The sequence below is a fragment of the Diospyros lotus genome, chromosome 9, assembly GCF_014633365.1.
Source record: "Diospyros lotus cultivar Yz01 chromosome 9, ASM1463336v1, whole genome shotgun sequence".
In the NCBI taxonomy this organism is placed as follows: domain Eukaryota; kingdom Viridiplantae; phylum Streptophyta; class Magnoliopsida; order Ericales; family Ebenaceae; genus Diospyros; species Diospyros lotus.
In genome coordinates, this window is record NC_068346.1 from 30628472 (window position 1) to 30650713 (window position 22242).

A 22242-nucleotide genomic window follows, 5' to 3' on the forward strand; every position below is an offset into this window, starting at 1 on the left:
AATATCAATCATGATTGAGTGTCGAGTTAATTGGACAAAGCCAAAGGATAAAGTCCGTCTCTTTTGGTACAAGAATACAAAGAGTTGGAGCCGGTTGCTATGCCAACTCAGATCAAGTTTTCTGACGTGGCTCAAGCTGACAGGCCATCATTTATCAGTTGGGAGAGTAAGAGTGAATAATAATTAAAGCCATAACCTCGTGTTCCCAGCTATTTGCTAAAGTGAAGACAGAAAGCAAACACTTACTAGTAACATGAAGCAAAAAAGAAAAAGAAAACAGAAGGTTGAGATCTTGAGCAAAAGGATCAAACCCAATACAAAAGAGTTCTATTAAAGAAGCTTTTATCTTTGGGGGGATGAGTAGTGATATAGCAGCACAACAGGGTCATATAAGTCTCAGATTACACAACAAACTACAAGTTCAAGGTTGTCCTTCCATATTTGCCTTTAACTACTCGCATAGCATAATGGTTTAAGGGATTTTGGTCTTAAGTCTATCATCATATGCGTATTCTACATGCAAACTCAAGCTTCTGAAGCGCTTCTGCTAGCAATATTTATTGTCGCTTTTGTTATCGTACATGGCTTTGCCGAGCAAATTGCCCTCGCACGCGCGGTCTTTGTTCTGCTAAGGTTTTCCTGCTCTGATACCGCACCTGCACACCACACACACACACCACACAGTAAGTAAAGGTGTTTCTGTGTTTAGTGCTTCTTTTTTTGGGGGGGGGGGGGGGGGGGGGGGGGGATGAATCATGAGAATATGAATTTTGGAACACGTAGGAATAAATGAATAAAGTTAAGGACCCATTTATTATTTTATTATAGGAATTAAATTTTCACAGGTGCTGACGGCTTTATTCACATATAGAGAGATTGATGTAATTCCAGGATAGGAACATGCAAGAAAAAGACTTTGCTGAAATTGCATTTGCCCCCCCCCCCCCCCCCCCCCCCCCCCAAGGGAAAATAGATTCAAAGACGCTGAGAAATTTGCAGTTAAAAACAAATTCTCATATTAGTAGTAGCCCAAGGGAATAATGAGCTGCTTCAGATTGGAAAGAGAATCAAGTAGTTTTACCTTTTTCTTGAAGCATCTCTCTTTCCTCTTCTCACGGAATTTCTTCAGAGCAGCTTCTCTCCGTGCAGAACGATTTTGATCTACTCCACTTCCACTTCCACTTCCTCCACCGCTGCCATCACTACCCCTGTTTGTTCCGTCTCCAATTGCACAACTGCTACCATTTTGCCCATTGCTCCCGTTGTTACTTCCAGAACCACTCCCGTTTTCAGTTTTTGAGCTTGAGAAACTGAACGGCCCAGACAATTCGTTGAGGTTGGGCAGTTTCTGCTGCTGCTGCATGTCATGGATGTGGTAATGATGGTGGAGGTAGTGCTGATGGTTGTGCGAATGTTGGATATGTGAGGGCATGCCCTTTGCTTGTGCCAATACGCCGTTCATTGTTGCAGCATCGATGTTATAGGGTATCAATGACTTACGGGATGACACATAATACCCATCTTTAACAGGTTGAAAGGCAGAGCAGGGATGGATATTGACTGCAGATTTGAGCATTGACTTTTCACCAGAAGCGGGTGGCCTGGTATAAGCGTTATTAGTTGTGGAGCCCATATCACTGTTGTTGCTAGTGCCGTTGGAACCTTGATTAGGTATCCCGTTTGAATGAGATTGTAGATTGTGGATGGTTTCTGTTTTTGCAGTTTCTGAACTATTGTCAACCAGGGAACAAATGCCCACATTCCCTGCTGAAGCCTGATTAGCAGTTGAATTGGTATTATACCTGCATAGCATGGACTCAGGATTATTATTATTATTATTATTCAAGTTATGAAATTTGCTGACGAGGTGCAATTTAATTTCTCTTGGATTTAAGTCCGCATACCTTGAGAAGGCTGAGAGGTTCGAACGTCTCAAAACATTTCGCTCTTGTGCTCCTGGCTCATTCTCCTCAATGTCTCTCTGTCTCTTCAAACTGAGTTCAAGGGAAGGCATTTCCTCGGCTTCATAGATGGCCTTGACTTGGCAGTTTGAGATAGAGATGTCAGAAGGAATTTTGGCTACATTTTCCATCTGAAGATTACTACAGTTAGTTAGAGTGCCAATAAAATCAGCAGCTTCTGCCCCATATTCTCCATTTCGTGTCTCACCATTGATCTCCAGTTTTACTCTCTCTAATTTTTCATCACCTTCTCTGGATTCTAGATCAGAAGTTTTTTTCTCGTTAGCCTCTGCTACAGAGACCAATACTTGTATTCCTTGTTCTTCAAGTTGTAAATCTGGACTCCTAGGAACCTCTCTTTGCAAGTATTCGCCAATTGCATCATCGCCTTAGAGGTGAATTCAAAACAGCAAGGTTAACCGGGAAAAAAATAACAAAATAAAGGGGCTAGGAAGACAAAGTAATAGACAGGCAAGAGCTAAGGCTATGGTTGCTGTGAATAGAGCTGCACATACCGTTCATACAATCCTCTCTGTTGTACTCTTTTGTGGCCATTGTGGGCACCTGGTTGCTAAATGCTTCAGCCCTTGAGTGGACAACCTGGGCACAAGTGCTATCAGGGGGATCTGCAAGTTGATTCCATGGTGACATGCATTTGGGGTTTTCAACTTCTACTGCCTGTTTTGTCCAAGAAGTCTGCAATAAGATATAAACGGTTGGTTTATTCAGTAGTTCAAGTTGACTTCAATCTCCATGCAGCCAGGAATGGTATCTGACAATGTGAAGAAAATGCTGATCCAGTGTTCTTCTGCTATGCTTGTGCGCATGGTAAATAGTTTTCACAAGCATGGTAAATAGTTTTCGTACATGCCTGCATGTCTTCCCAGGAAACATACAGACATTTGATCACTTGGACACTATATAAAAACATGCAATATCCAAAATTTTACTGGGTGTTTTTTCCTTTATTTGACACAAAAGCAGAGACATTTTGGAAGCGATGAAAAAAGTTGAAAATGCAGAAATGATGGAAAGCATAGGATGAAATCTATCTAGAATACAAGGCTTGTTTCTGCCTTTCTTCTGGTGTTTCATTTCACTCTTCAGGAAATAGAAATATTTTGGTCCTTTCAGTGGATGGGAATGCAATTGTTTTCAATATGATGTATGGGTCATACCCCAATTATATAGGACTAAGAACAAAATCACTTTAAAACACAAAAGAACACTGGGAAACAACATTTAAATATGTTTTTCAATTCAGTAACCAAGGATAGCCTCCACAATACATAACCAGAGGTTTATATAGGGTGCTAAACAAACCATATTTATGGAAAGAAAATCATTAAAATTGAAGAAGTAAATAGAAGACCAATTAGCAAACAAAATGAAGTATGCCACCTTGCTCTAATTCCAAAATTTATGCCAAGAGTATACTTTCCTAAAATCTCAACTTATGTCATCATTATCCCCTTTCTTAGTTGAAAAGAACTGGACTCCAGCGTGAGACTGCAAATGCAAATACCCTAAAAGCACTGGCTCTAATAGTCTTCTTAGTGAACCAAGTATCGTCTAAATCTAGACAACCTTTGAATTTGACCAAAAAGCTACGAAACATTAAGGAACAATCTCATCATCTAGCACAGCTTGAATTTAATCAGATGTGGAAATCTAACAAATTATGACCTGCAAAAAAAACTAGTAGACAAAGGAGACTTAAATATGCTTCACCAAGTTGACAAATCCTCCATCTAAAAACCAAGATTAATATTCATTACATCAACAAAATCAAGCATATAGACAGTATAGCTCTGTTTGTTTCAATGTGAAACATTGGAAAATAATTTACATGTGAAATTATTTCACATTTTATTTTGTATTTTATTTTCCAGTGTTTGGTTTGTATATAAAAATATTTTCCAAAAGAAGATATGTATGTATATATATACATACTGTGTGCATATATATGTATATGTAATATGTATGTGTGTGTGTGTTTATGCATACATAGATCTAGAAGTGTTTTGACGGAATGAATGATAATTTATTAGTTTTTGTCAATGGGAAAACGACTTACAGAATTTGAACTGGTAAGGAAACTCACCTAAAAGCAGTGTATAGGATCCTACATTATTTAAAGGGGACACCAGGTCAAGGTATAATGTTCAAGAAGGGGGAAGAGTTGTCTCTTGAAGCCTATATTGATGCTGACTATGTAGGGTCCTATTGAAGAAATTGATGCTGACTAGTATAGTGAATTGTTGTACTTAGTTATGTTGTTTGTCGTATTTAGTAAAGGAATAGTTAAATAACTAAGTCGGTTAGTTAGTTTGTTGTCAAGGACAGCTGGATATAAATAGTTCAGCTATGCCTCATTTTGATTAATTCATTGATCAAGGCATTCTTCAGAACCTCTCATTCTCATTTTTCTCTTGTGTGATTTTCTGTTTTTTAATTTCACGTCTGAAGCCCTAGTTACATGGTATCAGAGCCATTTGACCTATATCCATGGCATCTAATCAAGATTGCAGTGTCTCCTCGTTACCTCGATCAAACTCCTCTTTATCTTTTAACTCGCAACTCGATTTTCCTTCAGTTGCGAAATCCTTCAATTTTGTCCCAATCAAACTTGATACCAGTAATTACCTATTCTGGAAGGCACGAATCTTAGCTACCATTAGAGCCTTTGACTTGCTTCAATTCGTTAACAAGTCTCTGCCTCCGCCTAAATATGCTCCAAATACGAAAGCAGGAGGATCTGATTCATCGATTGTAAATCCAACATACACGACCTAGATTCAATCTGATCAACTTCTTCTTGGATGGCTCTTTTCTACGATGGACAAGGAAGTCCTCGCACAGGTGATACATTGCGAATCGTCTGAGAAGGTATGGTCTTCTCTTGAGACTCTCTACTCGCAGCAGACAGTTGCTAAGTCGTTTCAATTGAAACAACAACTACTATCAGTTAAGAAGAACTCTCTTTCTATTAATGATTACATTTTGAGAATCAAAACTATTGCACATGCTCTAGTTGCTATCGGTGAACCCCTAGGTGACAAGGATCTGTTAGCGATTTTGAATGGCCTCGATCATGATTATGAAACTGTGGTGAGCCATTACATATCAGATGGATGAGATAAACTTAGAGAAAGTTCAATATCTTTTGTTAATGCATGAACAAAGATTAGCCACTAAGAATTCATCTGTTTTTTCCTCTGTTAATTTCGATTATGCTAATTCACCATCCATGAATGTGAATGTTGCCTCTTATGGATCTAGATCTGACAATGGCTATGTTAATAATAGAGGAGGTTTTGTATCCCGTGGGAGCAGTTATATGAATAGAGGAGGTAGGAGTCCAGGTCAATTTGGTGGTAGGAGACTATATTGCTAGCTATGTGGTAAACTTGGCCATTTTGTAGACAAATCTTACCACCGCTTTGATAGGAGTTTTCAAAGATTTTCTGGTCATAATCAAAGTCTTGGAAATTTTGGTAAAGGTGGAGGTGGTTCTCAATTTCAATCAGATCCGCATGTTTTTCTAGCCAGTCCTAATGAATCTAATGAAACTTTTATGGCTGACTTAGGGTCTACCTCTTATGGTTATTTGCCTCAGTCCATTGATACTCAATCCCAAGCCTCACCTCGTGGAGAATCTCCTTCGTTTGTTGACTCTTGAGTAACTAACCACATTACCACCAGCCTCAACAATCTTTCTCTATCCTCTCCATATCATGGCGTTGATAAAGTTGTTGTTGGTGATGGTAAGACATTACCTATTTCCAATGTTGGTGTCAATCATTTACAAACTCAAACTCACCCTAGCTTAGTTCTTTCATTACCTAATGTACTTCATGTTCCTCATATGAAGAAGAGTCTCCTTAGTGTATCTCAACTCACAAAGGATAATAATGTTAAAGCCGAGTTTAATTCTACTTCTTGTTTGATTAAGGACAAGGACTTAAGGCTAGTTCTACTCCAAGGAACACTTAAAGATGGCCTATATCAGTTGGTACCAGCATTTGGTCGTGTTGTGTTCGAGTCCAATGCTATTCCTTCTTTCAAGACCTCAGAAGTTGCTACTACTTTTTCTGTTTCTTCAAATAAATGTACAAGACAGTATATGTTCTCTCTAGATCTGTCATCTAGTATAAATGTAGCCCAAACACGTAATGTCGAGCAGCAGTGGCATGCCAAATTAGGGCACCCTGCATCTCATGTACTATAACATGTTTTGAATAAACTTCATATTTCTTGTTTCAAGTCTGATATTTCCTTTTGTAATTCCTGTAAAATTGACAAATTACACCAACTTCCATTTGCTCATTGTCCCATTACAGCAAAACAATCTTTAGAATTGGTTTATTCTGATGTATGGGGTCCAGCTCCTATTACTTTTACTGAGGGTTATCGTTATTATCTTATCTTTGTTGATGCCCATACAAGATACACATGGCTATTTCCCTTGAAACTAAAGTCTGATGCCTTACCCATTTTATGAATTTTCATAAGTTTGCTGAGTTACAATACAACTCAAAACTAAAAGCCTTGCAAACCGATAATAGGGGAGAATTTAAAGCCATTTTGCCCTACCTTCAGACTTATGGCATTCAGCCTCGTTTTACATGTCCTTGTACACACCAACAAAATGGTGTTGATGAAAGAAAACATCAACATATAGCTGAGATGGGTCTTACATTGTTAGTCCATGCTCATATGCCTTTAAAATTTTGGGTAGAAGCATTTCAAACAGTTGCCTACACCATAAACCTTTTATCTTCTGTTGTCCTGAAATTTTGCTCTCCATTTGAGTTACTTTGTCATAAACAACCTAACTACATTGACCTTCGACCTTTTGGATGCTGCTGCTTTCCTTATCTTCGACCTCATAACTGACACAAGTTTGATTTTCATTTTTCCAAGTGTGTGTTCCTTGGTTATAGCCATGTTCAAGTGGGGTACAAATATTTACATCCTTCGAGTAGAATATGTCTCTGGACATGTTAAATTTAATCCAGATAAGTATCCCTATCCTAACTTATTCTTACCCTCAGCTTGTTCCTCATCTGCACTTCAGTCTCATGGTCCTTCAACCTCTATCCTTCATTTTCTTCCTTCTCTTTATTCTGATGTTCCTCGAGTAGCATAGTCTTTAGTTCCTTCCTTATCACCTTTTGATCCTGCTAATTATGTTTCCTCTCATATTATGTCTTCAAAGCCTTCTTCAAATCAGCAGTCTTGTCCACCTATTCAGCCCCATATTCCTAAACATAAACTTGCTCCAGCACCCTCTATTCTTCTTATGATAACTCGATCTAAGTCCAAACAGCTTGTTGCTACCTCTCCCCATGCATTAATGAGTACCCTAGAGACTAATTCAGTTCATGAAGCTCTCTTAGATCCTCATTGGATTACAACTATGAAGGAGGAATTCTCTGCATTATAGCACAATCATACATGGGATTTAGTTCTATTTTCATCTGATATGAATCTTATTGGTTACAAATGGGTATTTAGGGTCAAGTATAAATCTGATGGGTCAATTCTCAAGCATAGGGCTCGTTTGGTAGCTAAGGGTTTTCTTCAAACCCCTGAAATAGACTATGCGGAGACCTTTAGTCCTGTTATTAAGGCTCCCACCATTAGAGTTTTATTTTCCTTGGCAGCCACTTTTGGTTGGGACATACAACAAATGGATGTTAATAATGCATTTCTCAATGGGGACCTAATTGAAGATGTATACATATCACAACCTGAGGGCTTTATTGATTCCAGATTTCCCTCCTATGTTTGTAAGCTAAAAAAAGTCACTCTATGGTCTCAAACAAGCACCTAGAGCTTGGTACACCAAATTAAGGACAGTTTTGCAAAATTGGGGTTTTATCAGGTCTGTTTCAAATGTTTCTTTGTTCATTAAGAGAACCATTAAAGTTGTATTATTCATATTGGTATATGTTGATGATATTCTTGTCACGAGGTCTGATCCTATTGTTCGTAAGGCCTGTTTTATGATTTGGACACTTATTTTGCACTCAAAACCTTAAGTTCAATCAATTTTTTCCTAGGTTTTGAGGCTCATAGAGATGCTAGTGGTATGTATCTTACACAATCCAAATACACATTGGATTTGTTGAAGAAGACGGGAATGCAAGACTACAAGCCCTGTGAGACTCCAGTGAACTTGGGCATTTCATTAACTGATGAAGGGGATAGTGTTTTTAATCCATCACTCTATAAAACCACTATTGGTTCTCTCCAATACTTGACCTATACTCAACCATTTATAACTTTTGTGGTTAATAAATTGAGCTAGTTCCTATCCTCTCCTAAAGTGCAACATTGAATGGCTTGTAAACGGCTACTTCGATATCTCAAGGGCACAATAGGTCTGGGTTTGTTGTTTGCACCTACCTCTAGTGAATTGTCCCTAACAATTTACACTGATGCAGACCATGCTGGCTGCAAAGTAACCAAGAGATCTACCAATGGGTTATGTGTATTTCTTGGCCAAAATTTGTTGGTTTGGAGCTCTAGGAAATAGTTCGTGGTGGCTCATTCTGTGGGAGAAGCAAAGTATCGTGTAGTAGCACAAGGAGTGACTAAAATCATGTGGTTAAAATCTGTTTTCTGAATTGGGCTATCCATTAGCCCATGTTCCAGTCTTATGGTGTGATAACCTGGCAGCAAAGAGCATAGCAAAAAATCCAGTATTTCTCTCATGTCCAAGCATATTGAAATAGATGTGCACTTTGTTCGGGAAAAGGTGGAAAATGGAGAGATTGAAATTCAGTGTGTTCCTACTCTACATCAAGTGATAGACATCTTTACCAAAGGACTATCAAGGGACAGGTTGTCATTTTTGTGTAACAAACTTGGGCTCAGATTATCTCCTATATATTCTCATGTGCCAGCAGTTTCAGACAAGACAAAGCTTACCTATTCTAACTTTGTCAGGAGGTCTAATCTGAGAGGGAATGTTAAAGAAATTGATGCTGACTAGTATAGTGAATTGTTGTAATTAGTTATGTTCTTTGTTGTATTTAGTAAAGGATTAGTTAAGTAACTAAGTCAGTTAGTTAGTTTGTTGTCAAGGATAGCTAGATATAAATAGTTCAGCTATGCCTTATTTCATTTTGATTAATTGATTGATCAAGGCATTCTTCAAAACCTCTCATTCTCATTTTTCTCGTGTGATTTTTTGTTTCTTCATTTCACGTCTAAAACCCTAGTTACAAGTTTGTGGTTGATAGAAGATCAACATCAGGGTATTGCACATTTCTAGGGGGTAATCTTGTGACTTGGAGAAGCAAGAAACAAAGTGTTGTAACCCGATCAAGTGCGGAAGCAAAATTCAAATCAATGGCCCAAGGAATATGTGAACTACATTGGATAAGATACTCTTGGAAGACCTAAGGATTAAGGGGACAACACCTATGAGGCTCTACTGTGGCAATAAATCTGTTATTAGTATTGCTCATAATCCGGTACAACATGACCGAATAAAGCATGTTGAAATGGATCGACATTTCATAAAGGAGAAACTAGATAGTGGCCTAATTTGCACACCCTTTGTATCTACAGATGATCAACTTGCAGATATTTTTATAAAAGGTCTGCCTAGCCATGTGTGTCGAAGGTTGTTGAGCAAGATTGGAATGCAAGACATCCACTCACAATCTTGCATTCCATCCACTCACAATCTTGAGGGGGAGTGTTAGCAAATAACGAGATTCGAGATTCTCAAGTATATTCAAGGATTTATTTGCTTGATTTGTATTTCCTTTACCTAGGAATTATATCTTGACTGTATCTTGTAAATCTTTCTTAATTTCAGTAGAAGCTAGATTAGGAACTTCCTAATGTAGAAGGCTAAGATTAGAAAGGTCTCTTTTATCAACTGTATATAATCTTGTAACCCTACAAGGAGGAATGAGATTGGTTTTTCTGGCTACTTTTGACATCAACCAAATTTTGAGAAATCATATTGATGCTCTTTGAGAAGTTTGATTTCCATGATTTAGTACAGAACAACTTCCAATTATCTGAATTCTGTTACTAGTGGTTTTGCCCAAAAAGTGTAGCCACCCTCATCTTCACTTCAACTCTTTATTTTGATGTTTAGGTATATCAGCCAATTTGAAGCCCGCGGGTAATTAACCTTTATCACCAGATTGGCCTTTAAGTTATTCAAATACAATAAAAGTAACATGAGAAGTATACTTCATGCTATAATAATGTATATTCACATATAAAAGAGATCACAATCTCAAATTACTACTGGTTCATCCATAATTTTAATCAAGATGCCAAGTTTTACAAGCTTGAAGATAAAGAAAATAACTAGATGTATATTTTATGCAACTTACATTATTAATGAGCAGAATTATACAAATCATGGGTGTACATACATGTGGCCAAAAGTTTAAAATGTTGACTACCTGAAAGTAAATTATACCTGAGTGCCAATGCCATTGTCACTTCCATCCCTAAAATTCAAACCAATGCTAGCATTATCATCCTCATCATTGCTGTCAGTGTCATTGTCAGACTCTTCAATACTTTTTGACCATGTAGAATTTTGAGTCCGTATACCACTTTCACTTCCACTGCCACTAAACTAAAGAAAGAATGAGAAATTAACACAAATTAGAATTAGAAACCATCTTTGCCGAGGAATAACTATGGTTTGAACAATATCCTCTGTTTGATTTTAGTCCAAGCATGTGACTTTCAAGATGAAAGGGAACTCCATTTTTCATAGTTCAAACTAGTGACTACTAGAACTTACATCTACAAGGAAGACTAACCTCTTTTGAACTCGCAACAAGTCAATAAAATATTAATACATAAGTTGGGAAAACTCTATCTACTCACACTGTGGCACTTCCTCCAAACATGCTGCCAAAGGTTTTTAAGCTCGTTCTTTCGTATAGGCTTCACCAAAAAATCAACTGCACCCTTTGACAAACACTTAAATACTATACCCATGGAATCATTAGAAGACATCACTGCACAGAAAACTCATCGGGTGAAGCAGTTAAAAGTATCAATCGGTGAAAATTTTAGGAAAAAATAATGCTACTTATCCATAGAACTCCCAATAGAAGAAATATGACTAATACTCACTGATAACTGGAATATTCTTGCAAGTTTTGTGGTTCATAATCCTGCATAAGAGAGCAATGCCCGATAAAAAAGGCATCACTACCTCTGCTAGGACAAGATCAATGTGACTGGTTAAATCTTCTAAGACTTTCCATGCTTCTAGAATATTAGCCACAGCAGTAACTGCAAGGATGAAATCAATATCAACATCATTGGTAGAAAAAAGAGAAAACAAACAGATGAGAATATGAGTTTCCATTAATTTACAGCACACAAGATTTGAGCATTATACGTCACAGAAAGGGGCAGAAATAAGCATATGACTCACAAACCTTAAAAGGCCACAAACTCAAAGAACAGATTTTGATGAAATGCCACCTTACAATCACCTGCTATTGATCCGCCCCCCCACCAACCCAAAATAAATAAATAAATATGACCATCTATTAACAACAAATTATTGATAGGTATGTAAATTACCTTCCATCAATTTAGGATCTGAATCTGCTATATCTCCCGTAGGTGTTTAAATGATAAATGTAAAGGTAGACTACTCAATGGATTGATTCAATCGTCAGCTAGCAGATAAGGTAAATTCAGAATTGTCCAAACACAAAACAATGACTTTTGTAAACTAGATAATTCTTAGAACTATGTTTACTTTTCCAGAACATTTCAATTGATAGTTTACATTGTGATGTATGTGAGTTTGCAAAACATCATCGTGTATCTTTCCCTTTGAGTTCAGTAAGATCATCTGTTATGAATTGGAAAGAAAAAAACTGATCTTATTTCTGGCCTATACCTCAATATATATACAGATTAAGAGAAGCACTCCCCACTTCCTTAAAATGAGGAGCAACTACCTAACCACTAATCTGAAAACAAACACAACTTGTGGACCATAACTCAGCCCACTAACAGATAAAACAACTGAAAAACAAACCAATAACTACATAAGAAAACAATAACTCATAAATCTTATAATTCTGAAAATTACTCCTTATTTCCCGACACTCTCCCTCAAGCTGGAGAATGTATGTCACCTATTCCCAACTAGCTTGTTAACTTTTGAAAGGCTGTTCCCGAGAGGCCTTTAGTAAGTAGATTTGTCAGCTGACTTCCTGTACGCACAAATGGAGTACAAATTAGACCACTTTCAAACTTTTCTTTTATAAAGTGTTTGTCAACTTCCACGTGTTTTATTGCGATCATGTTGCACCAGATTGTGTGCAACATTAATAGCTGACTTATTATCACAATATAGTTACATAGGATCCTTCCATTTGACCCTTAAATCTTCTAGGATTATTTTAATCCATAGTAATTCACAAATCCCAAGAGCCATGGACTTGAATTCTACCTCTACACTTGATCTTAACACCACATTCTGCCTCCTCTGGGTCACAATATTTCCCCCTAGAAAAGTACAATACCCAGATGTTGATCCCCTATCAACCATTGATCCTGCATAATCAGCATCCGTATAGGCTTCAAGGGTTAATTCTTATCCTTTTTTGAATAGAATTCCCTTACTTGGTGTGCCCTTTAGATAATGCAAAATTCTATGCACAGCTTTCAGGTGTACTTTCTTAGGATTGTGCATAAATTGGCTACCCACTCCCACAACATATGCTATGTCAGGCCAAGTGTGTGATAGATAAATGAGTCTCCCAACTAATCTTTGGTAGAGACCTTTATCTGTTGCTGCATCATCTGGATAGTTACTTAGCTTATGGCTAGGCTCAATAGGAGTCTCAACTGGCCTGCATCCTAGTATACCAATCTTAGTTAATAGATCAAGGATATGTTTATGTTGGGATATGAAAATACCTTGCTAAGAGTGAGCTACTTTAATACCCAAGAAGTACTTCAGCTTGCCTAACTGCTTAATTTTGAATTCCTTTATTCAGCACTACTTTAGGCTTTCCATTCCCTCCAAATCATCTCTTGTCATTATAATATCAACATAAACCAGCAAAACAGTGATTTTTCTAGCAACTAAATGTCTTAGAAATAGTGTATGATCTTTTTGGCTTTGTTTGTATCCCAAATTGAGCATGGCTTTGGTAAATTTTCCAAACCAAGCTCTTGAAGATTGCTTTAACCAATATAGGGATTTGTTTAACTTGAATGCCACATCTTTTTCCTTTGTTGAACTTACTCCCGATGAGACCTCCATATATATTTCTTCCTTTAAATCTCCATGTAGAAAGGCATTTTTTACATCAAATTGCTATAATTTCCAACTATAATTAGCTACTAGGGATAGCAATATCCTTATAGTATTCATTTTTGCCACAGGGGCAAAAGTTTCAAGGTAATACACACCATAGGTTTGGGTATAGCCTTTAGCAACTAATCTTGCCTTATACCTTTCTAATGACCCATCTAAGTTGTATTTAATAATGAATATCCATCTACACCCAACTAGTTTCTTCCCCTTAGGCAGCCTTACTAGGTCCCATGTTTTATTCTTTTCAAGTGCCTACATCTCTACCCTCATGGCCTCTCTCCAATTCTTATTGCTCAATGCCTCAAATACTGTTTCTGGGATGGGTATAGAGCTAAGGTTGGTGAGGAAGGTTTTATGACTAGGAGACAAGTTGTTATGGGACATAAATAAGTGCAAGGGGTGTTTTGTGCAGGTTCTAGTTCCTTTGCATTTGGCAATAGGTAGGTCAGTATCACTTGAATTAGATAGATTAGAAACATGTTCAATTTCATTAGGATAGATAAAAGTAGACTTGGTTACCTCAGCTTGCTCCATGTCAAGTTTAGGAGTTGATTCAAATACCTAGACAGGTGTTGAATGAGTAGTAGGTCTCTCTTCTTTCTTGAGCAAACTTGGAGTGGACAAGGTTCTACCTCCTGAACTAACACTTATGTTGTTTGTTCTTGAGGCTTGGATTGAGGATTAGATGCTGGTTGTAGTGATGCAACAGTAGGTTGTAGGTGTTGTATAGGAGTAGGCAAGAAGGAAGGAAACTCAGGAAGAAACAAATTTTTATCCTTTTCCTCAGTTACTAAGTTCTCCCCCTAAAGAGAATTCTGAACAAAATATTGATTTCGTTCAGCAAATGTAACATTCATTGATATAAAAAAAAAAAAAATTAGTTGGAGGATGAAAACACTTATACCCCTTTTGAGTAGATAAATATCCCACAAAAATACATCTAAGAGCCCTAGGGTCCTGTTTTCCCCTAGGTTGAGAGTGTAGATGAACAAATGCTACACACCCAAATACTCTAGGTATGAGACCACTAGAGATTGAAACTTGTGGAAAGAATTGAGACAACAATTGAAGAGGACTTTGAGAATTTAGGTTCCTTGATAGCAGTCAGTTCATAAGATGAGTAACAGTCAAGATAGCCTCCCCCCAATATTGCTTTGGAACATTCCTTTGAAATCAGAGAGCTCTAGTGATATTTAGGAGATGTTCATTCTTTTTTTTAGCCACCCCATTTTGTCGTGGAGTGTTTACATAGGAGGACTCATGAACTATGCCTTTTTCTTGGAAATAGGAAATAAGGAACTAATTAAAGTATTCCTTAGCATTATCTGATCTAACTCGTTTGATTTCAACATTGAACTGAGTTTTTATCAAATTATAGAAAACGGGGACTACAAAACTGACATGTCATATATTCTTTAAAAGATAGATCCAAGTGGTTCTAGTGCAATCATCAATAAATGAAACAAACCACCAAACCCCAATGATATTAGGAATAGGAGATGGACCCCAAATGTCACTGTGTATAAGTGCAAACGGAATAGGACTTCTTTTAACATTCATTAGAAATAACATTCATTAGAAAGGATGCCCTTCTATGTTTTGCAAACTCGCATATGTCACACTGGAGGTCTACTTCATTTAATCATTTGAACAATAAAGGATACATCATTTTCAGAACATTAAAAGAAGGATGACCAAAACATAAATGTTGTAGCCAAATCTTTTCTTTGCGAGACTGAGAGGATTCAATCATACATGAGATTGGAGAGATTTTGGCTAGCCTAGGTTACTGTCCACTTTGTTCCTCAAGAAAATAGAGACCTTCCTTCTCTTTAGCATGTCCAATCACCCTCCCCGTGGTCCTGCTTCTGAATTTCACAATGAGGGGGATAAAAAACCACTCTATAATTAGAATCTGAGGTAAGTTTCTGAATTGAAACAAGGTTAGTGAATAGTTTAGGTACATGCAGAGCATTTTTTAAGGTAAGATGTTCATTGATATAAACATCTCCTTAACCTGCTTCTATAGTAGTTGTACCATCAGCAATGGTAATTTTTCGGTTGCTAGGACGAGGAATATATGACACAAATTTGTGAGAAGAACAGGTCATATGATCTGTGGCCCCTGAGTCAATAATTCAAGCATTTGAGAGAGTAGTATTTAAGGTAGTTAGTGCATTAGAAAAGGAAGAAATACCTGAAGAAGTTAGGGGACAAGTACCTGAACCAATAGATTTCTCTAGGGATCCAATCAGTTGTTTCAATTTAGTGATTTCTTCCTTGTTGAACTCAGTAGCTGGTTCTGAATGATCCATTTCTCCAGCTTGTTAAGTGTTAGCCACATAGGCATGCTCCTACCTCTTCTGCTTACCTGGTGTCCCTTTACCCTCAGCTAATGGTTTTTCATGTAACTTCTAGCATTTGTCTATAGTGTGTCTAGGCTTCTTGCAATAGGTGCACCAGATCCTTGTTTGGCCGTGACCCATCAGTAGTTTTTTTAGCCTCACTCCCTTGATGTTCTGCACTGGAATGTTGTATCTTTCTAGTCATTAGTGCAGAATTTTCCATTGTATGAGTCTCAAGCATGACTCCTCTCTTTCCTTCCTCAGCACAGACAATGGCTATAGTCTCATTTAGGGATGGCAAACCCTCTTTTTCAAGTATCTGTACTCTCACTGCATCAAATTCAATATTTAGGCCAACAAGAAATTCTTAAATCCTGCCTTTTTCAACAAACCTTTTCAGTATGTCTGCATCCACACTACATGTCATTTTGATACACTAGTAGTGATCCATTTCCTACCATAGAGTTTGCAGGAGATTGGAATACTCAGTGATCGAATGATTCCCTTGCTTGGTTGCTAATACACTGGTATTGTGCTTAAAAACATAACAGTATCACTTATTATTTAAGGGTAAAATAGTTGCTTCACCCTTAAATAAGTGTTTTGGACCCTTGAATGCCCCCTTAAGAGAGATTCATGCAGTGACTATAATATTTTTTCCTAAGGTCTCCCTTGCTGCCTATGACCACTCTACCATGCAGCCGCAGCATCCCTTCTCTTAGAGTATGACCACCAGTTCCTTGTGATCCCACAGCCAGTCCTTGTATGAGTTCTTGCACCCGTTCATCCCCTTCATAACTATCCACCACTTCCTTACACCACTCCGATACTATCATGGTAATGGCTGCCAAATTCCCATCCTCATGACACCTTACCACATTCTCCTTGCCCTTCCAATATTGTATTGAATAATCCAATCCCATTAATTTAGCCATTCCCTTTTTTTGTAGTTGAGTTTGCAATTTTTGTTGCAACAAAAATTTCAAACTCTCATGATCCGTCTTAATTATAAACTTCCCCAATTCCAAGTAATGACGCCATTTATCCACTGCCATCAAAACCGCCAAGAATTCTTTCTCATATATACTTAGGCCCATATGTCTACCACTTAGAGCTTGGCTTAAGAAGGCTAAGGGTCTTCCTTTCTGGGACAATACCGCCCCAATGCCACTCCCACAAGCATCTATTTCTACCACAAATGGTTGGATAAAATCGGGTAGCCCCAAAACTGGAACCTTACCCATTGCCCTCTTTAACTTTTCAAAGGCTATCTCGGCCTCCTGCCCCTAACTAAAGCTTCCCTTCTTTAAGAGTTCTGTTAGAGGTTTACTTATGGTCTCATATCCTTTGACAAATCGACGATAATAACCCGTTAGCCCAAGGAATCCTCTCAAGGCCCTCACTATGGTGGGTTTGGGCCAAGCCAACATGGCTTCCACTTTTTAAGGGTCGGTGCTAACCCTTGCCCTAGAAATTAAATGCCCCAAATACTCCACTTGATTCTGTCCAAATGCACATTTTGACCTTTTGATGAAAAGTTGGTTAGCTAAGGACCTTAAGGGTGGTTTTAAGGTGAGAAATATGTTGGTCCAAGGTAGGGCCATATACAAGAATGTCGTCAAAGAACACTAGGACAAATTTCCTTAGGTAAGGCTAAAAAATTTGGTTCATTGGGGATTGAAATGTAACTGGGGCATTGGTGAGCCCGAATAGCATCACCAAAAATTCAAAATGGTCGTGGTGTGTCCTAAAAGCGGTTTTATGGACATCCTTGGGTTTCATTTTGATCTAATGGTAGCCAGATCTAAGGTCAAGTTTTGAAAAGAAATGGGCATCATGCAGTTCATCCACCAAGTCCTCGACTAAGGGTATAGGGAATTTATCTTTAATGGTCAAGGGATTCAATTTGCGATAGTCAACACAAAAACGCCAAAATCCATCATTCTTTTTAACTAGGAGGACTGGCAAGGCAAAAGAGCTTTGGCTATGTCTTATGAAAGATTAGTTTAACATATTCTTCACCATCTTTTCAATTTCAGTTTTTTGGGTTGGGGAGTACCTATAGGACCTAATGTTGATGGGTTCAGCATTACGTTTCAGGTTTATGGAGTGATCCAAGGTTTGGGTAGGAGGTAAGGTTGTGGTCTCAACAAATAAGTCCTTGTAACTATCCAACAGTTCATCAATTAGGCACTGAGAATGTACCTGGTCAAGCTTTCGGGACTGAGATGTAACTGTCGAGTACACCTCGCCTTGCAGCTCTTTCTCGGGCCCTCCTTCCATTGTCATAAGTGAACCTTCCCCCACAACCACCAGTGAGAACAATTGGGACAGTTGACACCATTTATTCTTGAGCATTTTGTGCAATTTCTTTCCCGAGATCATCGTGCAGGATCTCGTTTCCCTTTCCCCAGTCAGTGTTATTTTCCTTCCTCCCTTGTCAAAGGAAACCTCCATTCTATTGAAGTCAAAACTAATGGGACTTACCCCCTTCATCTAGTCAACCCCCAACACCACATCACATCCCCCTAACTGTAGTAGCCTTAAATCCGCTTCAAATTTCTCTCCTTGCATCTCCCATGTAACCCCGTGGCATGCTGATTTGCTAAGCACCCTACTACCATTTGCTATTGTCACACGTAAGGGTTGAGTTCCCTAGAGCAGACATTTTAGCCTCTTAGCTATCCCTTCATCAAGGAAGCTATGTGTGCTTCCACTATCTATTAGGACCAACAAGTTATGATTTTTCATACTCTCTGTAACCTTAATTATCTTGTTGTTAGTCACTCCCTTGAGTGCATGCAATGAAATTTCTTCGTTGTTTTCTTCTTCTGATTCCCCACTCTCTTCTACTTCTTCTTTTGACCCCTCAACTTTGTGAGAATCTCACATCGCCTTAGCAAAGGAAACCTGGACTATATATAAGGAGGAGGATGTAGAACTCCAACCTAAAAAGCCTGTTAAGCTGGCTTTTCAGGTTGGAGTTCTACATCCTCCTCCTTATATATAGCCCAGGTCTCCCTTGCTAAGGCAATGTGGGATTCTCACACTCCCCCCATGCCGAAGCTTCTCCAGTAACTGATACATGCCCAGATAATCGAGTAGGGTACTGATCCATGACCACAATCGAGGGTAGTCCCCCAGCCAAGGGTTGCCTCTGATACCATGTAAGAAGTAAGAGGTAGAACTCCAACCTGAAAAGCCAGCTTAACAGGTGAAGGGATCCTCCTCCTTATATATAGTCCAAGTCTCCCTTGCCAAGGCAATGTGGGATTCTTACACTTCTACTGTTACACCTAAGACAGGAGCTCTGATACCAGTTGTCACAAACCCAAATGTGACAATGTAATCTGCCCTCTCTAATTCAATATGAATTAGAGAGGTCAGTCAGGGATCTTAGAAGAAGACTAAACAAGTAAGGGAGAGAGATTAGAGAGGGAGGAAGAAAAGAGAGAGAACAAAGAGAAAATGACAGAGAAGAATAGAATCTGTTTCTGATATTTCATACCGTTACCAGCTGAGTCTAGGGGCATATAAACCTCTAGCAGGGGTGCTGCCACAGCAGATCCCACCCCCAATAACAAACTCTTTTGTCTTTTTCCCCAAGCCCCTTTACACGTGGACCTCCCCTTAAAATATCACATCCCCTTATAGCTGTAATATTCAAACTAATACCAATGCATAAAGTAAATAAAACATAACGATATAACATAAAGGAAATGGCTAAAAAGATAGTTCAAATCTGCCAATAAACGGTCGAGGTCGCACCCAGACCATAATGTGTGACAGAAAACCCAACCCTAGTCCATTGGGTTGATCACTTCTGTCTTAATTATCTTTGATACTTAATAAAATTTACAATTTTCTAAAATAGTCAATTTATAGATGTTGGGTGTTACAAGATTACCCACATACAAGTGGAAGAACACCATAGGTTATCTTGGCCATCAGAGCCCTTCTAGAGGGGGCAGACCATGTATGTTCATGGCTTCAAGCCAAAGACTACAAGGGTGAAGGATAATAATACCCTAGTAAGGGTTCACATAACTTGCAAGATTATATTGCAATGCTGCTGAGACCACCCGGTGTTTTATCTCTAGTAGTGGACGGGGAGCAAAATCAGTGGACTTCAAGCCTTGTCAATATGGGTTGCTCCACTAATCAGATATGCAATGAGAAGGGTTGGATAATGGGAAGATAGCCCTGTCCCAAGGTAGCAAGGGTAAAGAAATGGGTTAATCAGGATTTGGAGGAGATGCAGGGGTCCTAGTGATTGATTCTTGTCATCCAGTTTGCCTATTCAAGAAGCCACCTATGGAAAAGGATGAGACGATTTGCTAGGGAAAGGGCTGATTCTGAAGACAGGACAGAAGACATTCTTCCTGGATTGAGGACAGATTTCAAAGGAGAAGATGATTGGATCAGGTACTTGGGCCTTTCAACTTCCATGAGGAGCACCATGGATTTTGTGGCCACGGGAAATTTCTGTTCAGAATTCCTGGGTGATACAAAGGCACCAGCCCCCAAAAGAACTCCAATGTGAGAATTTTGAGTTATAGAGGAAAGACAAAATAAAAAAGCAAAGCATGCTGGTTTCTAATAAATCCGCAAGTCACTGGAAAATTATATTGGCATACCAGTTTTCTTCTTAAGTCACTGAATTTATGATTGGATAAAGGTTTGATTCATCAAAAATAGTTTTCAAGTGAAATTGTAGAATTTCACTTGAGATAATTGTACCTGCAGATGGAACAACATCTCACAAATTTTGCAGTAGATAAAACTGGAATAATAATGCATCAACCTTAAAGATGAAATAATTATATATATATATATATATATATATTAAGCCAAAGATGGTCAAAAGAAGGTACAAGATGAAAATAAAATCAGCAAAAATTTTAATTCAGTGCAACTATAAGATTAAATATCTCTCACTTCGACATGCTAAAGAGATTAACTGCACAACATAGATCAGACAAACACAATATTGTAAGAGTTAGAGAGGTTCTGACCTTCATAGCTGCAATTTCGAAGCAATGCACTGACAACATGGCGAGTTGAATCATCATTTTCCACCAGCAGAATCTTCAGTGACCGAAGAGGGAGAAACCTTTCCCAACAAACTGTCAATCCTTGAGGCCCTTCGGGGTGTTGCTGCAGTATCTGTGGAACAGCCTGGGACCGGACCAACTGCATAGGGCCAAACTTTGCGCCTTCAGCATCCTCATTAATTCTGGATTCATCTTCCTCAGAAAGAACCTGCCCCTCACCTCCAATGCGATCCCTCACTCCTTTTTGCTGATCCCATGCATGGAAATCGAGTTCCGCAAACCCAACCATTCGTGTTCACCAAAAGACTCCTCATCAACCAGATTCAAGAAGACCACCGATGAATGAGGCACTAGATTCTATTTTAGACAAATTGCACATGCTGTCTTCAATAAGAAATCAACCTCTAAAGAAAAAGCTCACCCCTCAACATATTCCTACATTAGAGAAACATACACACTTGAATATGAGAAACAACATGTCCTAGCAATTAATTTATAATCCAATTTTGAACTGACTCCACAAAGATTTAAAAACAATCTTAGTAAATATAATCCAAAAAAAAAAAAAAAAAAGGAAGCAATCACAAACCCTTGCTACTAGAGCATTAGAACAAGAAAGTCCCGATTCTCTAACCCTGCAATCTTTTAAGTACGTAGTATTTTCCATAAACATTCAAATATCCCATGACTACATTACCATAGGGTTAAACCATAAGAAACCATTAATAATGCAGAATGATGTTCTTTCCTTGCAAACCGGTGCAGTATACTGTTAAACCCTACGTCCCTACCATTCAGGAAAAAGTTCAAATATTCAGTTACATACCACAGATCAAAGCCTTATCCAAAAATTCAAAGTTGTGGTTAACTAACTTTTCAAGAATTTCTCCGCAACCAGACATAACATCACCGACAAACAGTCTTTGGACATTCTTTCAAAGAAACATCACCAACAGTTCCACCAGCAGAACTGAATTCCTCGAATAAAAACACAAATCTAACAAGAATACCTTCAAATTTCCCGATAAAACATGAACAAACGTAAAGAACAGTATACCTGCTAGTCCTAGACTACATTAAAGAAGAACGCACAGCTCTATCTGTACGGCTCCGTCCGCGAAGAACAAGCAATTCATGCAATCGGAGACGCAAATCTGCCTCGAACGGAAACTAATTTCAGAGTATCTCTAGGGTTCAACCTGCTGAAATGCTTCTTTTTTTTTTTTTTCTCTTCTAAACTCCGAAGCAAGAGTCGACGGTGGACAGACAGATATATCCGTGGAGATATTAGTAGCGTATTGTCGGCCGACGTGGATATGAGGGAAGGGGGCAATCGGAGTGGGGGCGGATGCGACACGTGGATGACACGTAGGAAGGAGGAGGGTGACGTGGAAGGAAATCTAAAGCGGGAAGCTGAATAGTTTGGGGCGGATCCAAAGACAATCGTTTTGGATCCGATTCGGGGCCACGTGGCGACGTATTGGCTCGTTTAATGGTTTGCTTTTGTATTGACGTGACGCGAGGCCACAATGGCTGGC

General features: G+C 38.5%; 1 protein-coding gene across 1 annotated transcript; it reads right to left on the reverse strand.

Moving 5' to 3' along the window:
- Nucleotides 1-266: 266 nt before the first annotated feature.
- LOC127810277 (two-component response regulator-like PRR73) lies at nucleotides 267-21972 on the reverse strand. Its single transcript, XM_052349660.1, has 9 exons — nucleotides 21762-21972; nucleotides 20666-21139; nucleotides 11091-11252; nucleotides 10839-10972; nucleotides 10420-10581; nucleotides 2477-2657; nucleotides 1905-2349; nucleotides 1082-1802; nucleotides 267-656 (listed from the first exon to the last, which is right to left on the reverse strand). The coding sequence occupies exons 2-9, from the start codon at nucleotides 20991-20993 to the stop codon at nucleotides 573-575; spliced, it is 2217 nt and encodes a 738-aa protein (XP_052205620.1). The 5' UTR covers nucleotides 20994-21139; nucleotides 21762-21972; the 3' UTR covers nucleotides 267-572.
- Nucleotides 21973-22242: the final 270 nt, after the last annotated feature.